Source organism: Leguminivora glycinivorella, chromosome 16, assembly GCF_023078275.1.
Source record: "Leguminivora glycinivorella isolate SPB_JAAS2020 chromosome 16, LegGlyc_1.1, whole genome shotgun sequence".
Lineage (NCBI taxonomy): Eukaryota > Metazoa > Arthropoda > Insecta > Lepidoptera > Tortricidae > Leguminivora > Leguminivora glycinivorella.
This window is the reverse complement of record NC_062986.1, coordinates 13,779,016-13,787,640: the sequence shown is the minus strand read 5'-3', so window position 1 is coordinate 13,787,640 and position 8,625 is coordinate 13,779,016. Positions and strand designations below refer to the sequence as shown.

At 37.0% G+C, this 8,625-nt stretch overlaps 2 protein-coding genes across 2 annotated transcripts; one reads left to right on the top strand and one right to left on the bottom strand.

Moving 5' to 3' along the window:
• The first annotated feature begins 438 nt into the window (after positions 1 to 438).
• Positions 439 to 6,280, top strand: LOC125234642 (peptidyl-prolyl cis-trans isomerase 6). The gene is made up of 4 exons (XM_048140972.1): positions 439 to 765; positions 1,665 to 1,872; positions 4,990 to 5,174; positions 5,947 to 6,280. The coding sequence occupies exons 1-4, from the start codon at positions 673 to 675 to the stop codon at positions 6,076 to 6,078; spliced, it is 618 nt and encodes a 205-aa protein (XP_047996929.1). The 5' UTR covers positions 439 to 672; the 3' UTR covers positions 6,079 to 6,280.
• Positions 6,271 to 7,903, bottom strand: LOC125234641 (tetratricopeptide repeat protein 19 homolog, mitochondrial). The gene has a single exon (XM_048140971.1). It carries the CDS (start codon positions 7,679 to 7,681, stop codon positions 6,683 to 6,685), a length of 999 nt encoding a protein of 332 aa, XP_047996928.1. The 5' UTR covers positions 7,682 to 7,903; the 3' UTR covers positions 6,271 to 6,682.
• Between the last annotated feature and the right edge of the window lie 722 nt (positions 7,904 to 8,625).

Below are 8,625 nucleotides of genomic sequence, written 5' to 3'. Positions count from 1 at the left end.
AACTCGAAAATTCGCGTTTTCCGGGATCTAAGGCTACGCTAGATCGATTTTTCACCCCCGAAAACCCCCACAAAACAAATTTCAGCGAAATCGTTAGAGCGGTTTCCGAGATCGTCGGTATATATAAATAAATAAATAAATAAATAAATAAATATACAAGAATTGCTCGTTTAATAGTATAAGATAAATAAATAAATAAATATACAAGAATTGCTCGTTTAATAGTATAAGATAGTATTTGGTAAAATGCAATTATTAAGGTTTAATTATTAATAAAATTATTTTTATAACTCTTTTTTTATTCCTGGTAACAATCATTGGCGTTGCTGTCATTATGACATTGACATTATTTTATTGAACGAAGGCCGAGCTCGCCGAGCTAATATCGCTCGCGGCTTATTAAAATAAAGACCATTTTACAATAGAAGTGCGGCGAATAATCTCAAGAAAATCGCTGCGTTGTCCGTATGTAGGTGGTGGGGTCGCTGTATTATTCGCTTCCGTTTCGTTGGTAACGTGGCGCTTCGGTATCGGCTGAGCGAGAGCGAGCCCACTCGTCATTTGGCCGGCTGTAGAGGATTATACCCCTCGCGTCCAAGCCAATTAAACATACCGCTGTGATTTATTTAATTAGCTAAGATTTTTAGAAGGAAATTAAAACTTCTTCTCATTATGGGGAGCTTCGCAACTGTCCTAGGGCTGTTTTTGTTCATCGTCGTTGCCCGGTCCGACGATGCACCTAAAGGTCCCAAAGTGACCCACAAGGTATGTGTATTTAATTTATTCTGAAAAAAAAAAATCTGAATAATGTGTACCTATTCATGTTTTTTTTTTCTTGAACTTGATGGACCATAGTAAGGTTGCTGACCTGGGGGCCAATGACGCGTCTAATTCTTTGTTAGGATAACTGGTTTTTGAATTTGTACTGATGTCATCACTTAAATTATGTAATAAACAACCTTTTTGTCAATAGTCCTGGGATTCAAATCATAGTTATCCTTGGGACATTGAATTAATCAATTCAGGATAATAGATATCCTTTGTATACCAATCTAGTAACCATCTATTTTTTATTGGTCCCTTAAGCTGTACTGGCTTTAAAACTGCCTAAATTGAATGAACTACTTCATTCTATTATCTGAAAAAATTTGTTAGCAATGTAAATGAATTTAAGGAGTTGATTAAATCTTGGTATAGAAAGACCTATAACAGTGAAAATTGCCATGCAGTCTGTACCAACCCTTACCCTTAATTTTTTTTGTAAGAATTTAGATACATACATATTAAAAAATATTACTAAAATAATTAATTAATTACTAAATATAGGAAAAATTATACAATTTTGTACATGCAAGATAAAAAGGTGGCAGATATTCTCAGTAGGGGATCTATAAAACACTTACAGATATTTCCACTAAGAGTTAGATCATAATTACACTGCAGTAATTTTTATAACGGTGACAGCTTAATTTTTAATTTAAACATAAAACTTCTATAAGATTGTAGCCATGCTACGAAAACCACTGCATAGTTATCTTGGTATGACTCAATTTATTTCTTTTAACTTTATTGATCAAAATACCAATATAAATAAAAAATTTCCTACTTATTTATTTTATTGTCTAATTTATTCTCATTAATTATTATAATTCCCGAATAAATAGGTCACCTTCACCATGAAAATAGGTGATGAACCAGTCGGAGACATCGTAATTGGTCTCTTCGGAAAGACCGTCCCGAAGACGGTGGAGAACTTCTACCAGCTAGCGCAGAAGCCTAAGGGCGAAGGCTACAAGGGCAGCAAATTCCACCGCGTCATCAGCAACTTCATGATCCAGGGCGGAGACTTCACTAAAGGAGACGGCACTGGAGGTAAATATGCTTTAAAGTTTCATTTCATGATTTGTTTTCATGACAACACAGATTTTTTTTTAAATAAATGAGCTGTTTGTAGGGATTATTTGGTATAAAGAACCTTGTAAAAAATGTCAATATTTTTTTTATAAATTTCTTCACTGCAAACCTTCTCAAGAAAAAAAAAATAATCAATCATAACTCGAAAAATATTATTAAAAAATCAGTTTGTCCAAACTGGATCCAAATTGCCAAAGATAGGTATTGTAATACTTGCAATAGAATGGAAGGCTTTTTATTATTAGTTATAAATTTATAACTCGAAAACTACAAAAAATCGGCTAATATACATGGGGTTATTATTGTTCTATGGGCTATTGCCCACAACGTGCAGAATCTAAAGAAACATTTTTGACGTCAAAGTTTGGACCGCCCTGTATGACTCTTGAGTGAAATACGACATTTTATTAGTCAGCACTTTGTGATGAAAATATTTATTCTCATAATACAGATCTCTTATAAATTAAATCAAACTCTTTTGATGCCGGATGTTAAAATAAAATAAAAAACATGCATTCTTAAAAATAAATAATAATGTAGCTCGTAATATGAAAACGAGAAATTGGCTAAAATCCAATTGGAACAAAGAAACCGAGTTCCTGAAAATATAAAGCAAAGCCTAAAATAAACAAATCTAATTATAATGGTTTACATGTCAACAATGTGTGTATGCGCCTAACGCCTATTAAGCTCTTTGTTTTCAATTTTCATGTTCGTCACTCAAAACAATGCCTTATGAGGACACTTGAACTTGTTTTTCCTGTTTATGTACCTTCTAGTGACCACACGTACTGTATATACACCGTGTTTTTTTTTTTTTCGTTAAATTCGACACATCGTTAGGTTCATCATCAGGAACCACCCTGTATATCACTTTTAGTTAAATTCACAAGTGATTGACGGCACATGTCAAAACAAATAACATTATTTTAGGAATCGATAAAGGCTGTACACACGTGTTAAGTAATTTTTTTAATAACTCTATAACCGTAAAAGTTAAGACGCTTGTTTTTTAGAGAAATCCAGATTGTGATTTCATCTCAAAGGCAACATTTTCCACTTTTAAATTAAAAAAATTCAAAAAAAACAGAAATGCTCAGATGATTTTCGTACCGAAGGAAGATTTCAAGGGTCCACAGTTAAGGCAGGGGCGACTGTATGTTCTATCGCCGGCAACTTTAATTTGAGTCATTAGTTCGTCTTCCACTCAGGGGTGGCGCGCGTTCTCACGATGAGTTCGCATTTCTATTTTACTTTTATGAAGTGTGATTTTTTTGAAAAAATATGCTATTTCTACGTGTCAGAATTACTAATACTTTTTAACCCTAGTATTAAAAAAATAAATACCCATACGATTTTCTTCTTATTTTGATTACCATTTTCCGTATATTTCAATAAGGCTTGTAAAAGTTGGAACTAACAAAAATATATAAATACAAATATCTTAGGTACCCAAGACTTTTATAATAGTCTCCCAGTGAGATTGAAAGTATTAATTCGTTTTATTCCATGAGGTAACAATTGACCTAAAACGTCCTCGTTTCTTTGTAAAACAATAAAAAAAAAAATTGGCAAAAAGAAACATCAAATGCTCAGATGACTTCTGTACTTGACAGGAAGATATCAAGGGTCTGTGGTTAAGGTACAAACACAAAGATTTCTATAATAAGGATAAGGCAGTTCATGTAATTTCGACTGGTGGATTCTCGTTTGGTGGAACCACACCTCGGAGACTGGCGCTCAAATATATAAAAGAGGCGCGTTCCTAGCACACATTCAAAGCTCGTGTAGGTGAACGCGTACCATGCTTGTATGAGTGAGATATGACAAGTCGCGTATTTGACAGGCGTTAACTGTGAGGTAACCGAGAGCGGGTGGGGGGCACTTTCAGCGGGGAGCGGAAGTGGCCATACTGTACGATAGTACTCTTATACTGTGGTGGAACGCTACAACGCGATGGGTTGTCTACACCACTTTAATTGAGTTAAATAGTTAGATTATGAAACATACAAATTGTACCAGTGAAACTGTTTCCCTTTTATTGGTTGTACTAATAAATAGTTTACAGCCAATTAGTAAGCCGGATAAGGCTACATTAGTTATCGATTTATATACAGCTACTATGTACTTGCAAAAGTGCGATAGCTTACTAACGATGTGTTACGAAATCGTTGTGATTTAAATTTTCAATCCATTGAAGCAAAATGCGCACCAAGGTAAAGATTGATTGGTTCCGTAAAAAACCGTAGATTCGAGTACGTGTTAGGAAAATGATGAAGCAAAATTTATTTTGGGTTTAATTAACCGCTTATAATGCTTCTGGATTAATCGGTTTAACTTCACAAGTCAATAAGTATAAGTACGCGCCTTGTAAAGAGGCCCTTAAGTTGAGAGTTTCCGTCGTACAGTCGCCATCAGATATATCGGAGCGTTCAAGGTGCTCACAAATATCTGAACACGCCTTATCGCCTTCAGAGGTTCTTCGTGTTCAGATCTTTTTGCGCGCCCCGGCCGATTCTCCGATGGCGCTGTACCATGCGCGGATCGTAGCCTAAGTTGCCATACAAATAGACCACGTGACCCCCCCCCTGGGCACGAAGCTGGATCCGCGCTTGCGCTGTACCCACAAATGCAAATGGGTTCGTGACAAGTAATGAGACAGGACATACTAAGTACTCGACTTTCTAAATGAATGCTTGAATTTTTAATTATACACTGACGGCGTAAGGTGAAGACGTGGAATAGCCATGATGCCGCTTTAATACTAGCTCTTTTAAACAAAATGTAGAAAAGCGGCGTGTCGTGAATTTTCCGCACCGTTCCAAACATATCGACGCGGCATCTGTTTTCGCCGACCATAAATCGCTCGTTATGAACATGCGTACGGTTGCGTTCAGCGACGATGACGCGTAAGCGGTAAGCGTCTTCATACTAACGGCCGATTTTTGGTCAGCTAGAGCCTATTCCGCGTCGATAGGTTTGAATGAAACCCTTAGTCGTCGGCACGTAAGCATCACACATCATCTCTTATCTACAAAAATATACAACAATCTCAAAAGGTCTTTTCACTTTCAGGTCGCAGCATCTACGGCGAGCGTTTCGAAGACGAGAACTTCAAGCTTCGCCACTACGGCGCCGGCTGGCTGTCCATGGCCAACGCTGGCAAGGACACCAACGGCTCTCAGTTCTTCATCACCACAGCTAAGACCTCCTGGCTAGACGGCCGTCATGTTGTCTTCGGAAAGGTCTTGGAGGGCATGGTAAGACACTGACTGTATAAGGCAGATTGTATATGTGTCCATGACCAATGCTGGTAAGGACACCAACGGCTCCCAGACCTTTAGAGTTCTTTATCGTCACCGCAAAGACCTCCTGGCTGAATGGACGTCATGTTGTCTTCGGAAAGGTCTTGTAGGGCATGGTAAAACCATTAGATCAATTTAATGAAGACTCTAATAGGCTAAAGGCAAACCAACGGCTCTCGTTCTTCATCACCACGGCTAAACCTTCTGGCTGGACGGCAGCCATGTTGTCTTTGGAAAGGTATTGCGAGTTGTTGGTTGGATATAGTAATTAATTAACAACAATAGGTAATTTGCGACATTCCACGGCGAAAATTGCCTTATAGTCGTCAGAGCTTATGTCGCGTAACTCGCGTCAGGGGCGGCTCACTTCGCGATTCTATCGCCGCGCGGCCCATTCAGTGGTGACGACCTTCGCGCGGCGCAATGGAATTCAATGTCGGCTGCTCGCGCTCGGTCCGTTTGTTTCTGTAGGTAAGAATTTAGAATAGCGGCATTTTGTGAATATCAAAGGAGTGAGCCTTCTGTACTTGTACTATTATATATTCTATGCTCGCGTAGTACTGCATTTGTCTTCAAGCTCCGCATGATTGCATAAGGTTCCTTTCACCGTGGATGGTCACATATGTATCAGTCAGTATGTAGTATGTACCATTGTACCTACCTTCATTATTGTACCTTTTGGAGAATCTGTTATCATGTATATTTTTAACGCACTTGTTTGTTACAGGACATCGTGCGCAAGATCGAGAACACGACGACCGGAGCGAACGACCGCCCCGTCAAGGACGTGGTGATCGTCGAGAGCCGCGCCGAGGAAGTCTCGGAGCCCTTCGCCGTCTCCAAGGAGAGCGCTAAATAACACTAGCGCAGTGCATTTACTTTAAGACTAATTTACTAGGGCCACTTTTAGATGTACCATCTAATTTATGTCTTGAAAGTTTGGTGAAACAAATGCTCAAATATAGATAACCAAACATATTTCTTTGTGATGACCTTTTAAGTTCAATTTTGTGCCACACAAATGAGATTGAAAAGAAATTAATAAAACTTGTCTCTTTATATTTATGTTTTTTATTCACACCTTTTAATATTTACAATATTGTGTTTTATATATAATTACTGTATTTACAAAACTTTTGGATATTAAATTATGCATATATAAATAATTAAAGGTGATCTGTTAAAATTAAAATCTTAAGGAAAGAGTATGTAGGACTGCTGGGCCACAACAGAGGCATTACAATGTACTGGGAAACTGGATATTTAGTTTTTTACAATTTGCAGCTGACACTTTTATACAGAAACACATATCAAATAGCAGTAGTGTAACACTTATTCAGTAACTTCTTTCTGAGGGTTGTAAATGCAATTAAGTAATCCAATTCAGGGTTTTTGTTTATTTTTGTACAATAACTGTACAAATTAATCAACAATGAAGTAGTTAAAGAATAATACAACTTATTCTACCTCATCATACCATTCATACCCTTTACTTCTTTGATACAATCCTCGGCCTCATCTTTGATATCTTTATTATTAGCTTGTGCCCCCAGTTTCCACCCATATCCACAACTCTTCCTGGCTTCCTCTACCATTTGCTTCTTCAAATAAGCCCTCCCTAAATTAACATACATTGTTCCTAACTCTTCCATCTCAGGCAGCTGCTTTCCTACTTCTATAGCTTGTTTAAAATAAGCAATGCTTTCATCTGTCTTGCCTAACTGGACACAAACTGTGCCAATATCATTCAACTGGACCACAATATGCTCCTGGCCCACATCACCCACAGACTGCATAAGATCTAGTGAATTAACCATCAACTTCAAGCCTTCCTCCAGTTTATTGCAATCCACATATAATCGTCCACACCAATCCTCTGCTATTGCAAGCATTTTTCTAGTATCTTCACTAGGATTTGTACCCATAGCTTTCCGCAACTTTTCTAAGCACCAATCATAACCTAGTTGAGCTGTTGAGTATTCTTTTTTCAAATGGCTGATTCTGGCCAGTTTGATACTGAGATGTACTACTCTAGGATCGTCTTCTGTAGCTCCGTTTGCCATTATCCTTTGTGTTACTGCAACAAAGAGCTGCTTGGCTTTGTCTAGTTGTTCCCTTTCTAATGCCAAGTTAGCCATGACATCATAGATGTATGTTATGCCCATTTCATGGTGAATCTGTTGGGCCTGCCTTAATGCAATGTGAAGTAACTGTTCAGCTTTTTCGTATTGCAATCTTTGAATAAAAAGTACACAGTGTTTTATAGTCTGGATTAGCTCATCTTCAGCACTGAGTTTGGGTTGAAACCCTAGCCATGTGAACAGAGAAAAGCCAACAGTACATGGTATTGCAGCTGGCTTGGGTAATGCTTTAGGGAATAGTACATTACACTTCTGAATAAGCCTCTTATCAAATTTAATTCTGGATAAGGTATTCCAGAGAATCCTATACCTCGAAGACATAATAATTAATTTTACTCTTATGTAACTTATTTACATTTGTTTCCTGATGCAGTGAAAGAGTTCTTTGAAATTAATAAGTAGACAAAAATTATGACTTAGAAGGTGCAGAATCTCAGGTATTAAAAATTATTAAATTGATTGAAATACTTGGTTAAATAAGAGAATTCCGCAACATAATTTAGAATTTTCAAAGATATTTTTCATATAAACATGGCATTGACATTTGGGTTGACGTCTGTATGACACTGACAGTGACATGACATTCTCGTACCATAGACAATGTGGTCAGGAGTGTACTAATGTTGCCTAGACAAATTCAAGAAATCCGAAAATCCCAATACTTAAGGCGTTCAAATACAAATGCACGTTAGTTTTCTGCTTAAAAAAAACAAAAGGTACGATTTATATACATTATACACGTGTTTTACCCTGAATTTTAATGAAAGAGAGCTGGGAAGTGGGAATACTTCTGTTACGTTAATGTTTATTGATAACTCGTTACTACGGGCTGCATGCACGAAAAAGATGACGTCATTGTCCCGTTCCTCAAGGCCACCAAGCAAGAGCAAGTGGTTTGTGTATGGACGGTTGGGGTATAAGCAAAAGGGGCCCGATTTTAGGACTTAAAAAATTTTTGCTAAAAATTTTCATTTATTCTTTTTGAGTGTTTGTAATTTAAAAACATGAAAGATTGCATTAAAATAAGCATCTTTTAATTGAATGAAGTTGCTTGAAAAACCTACTTATTTAGGAGTTAGAGCAGTACGAAGTTGCGAATTTTCCCATAGTATTTACTAAGGCGCCAGAGACTTAGAAAATTTACGATGATTTTTTTTTACCAATATAACCTATGTTAATAGTGATAAATCATATAGAACACATTTAAATAAGGATGTTTTGTTATATAAACTTTTTCTTTTCCATTAATATTTACTGAGATATTA

Bases quoted from the DNA above. Each gene is read 5' to 3' on its own strand.
- LOC125234642 (XM_048140972.1), top strand. From the start codon at position 673: ATGGGGAGCTTCGCAACTGTCCTAGGGCTGTTTTTGTTCATCGTCGTT. The intron at 1,873-4,989 runs GTAAATATGCTT...TTTCACTTTCAG, and splicing joins TAAAGGAGACGGCACTGGAG to GTCGCAGCATCTACGGCGAG. The intron at 5,175-5,946 runs GTAAGACACTGA...TGTTTGTTACAG, and splicing joins GAAAGGTCTTGGAGGGCATG to GACATCGTGCGCAAGATCGA.
- LOC125234641 (XM_048140971.1), bottom strand. From the start codon at position 7,681: ATGTCTTCGAGGTATAGGATTCTCTGGAATACCTTATCCAGAATTAAA.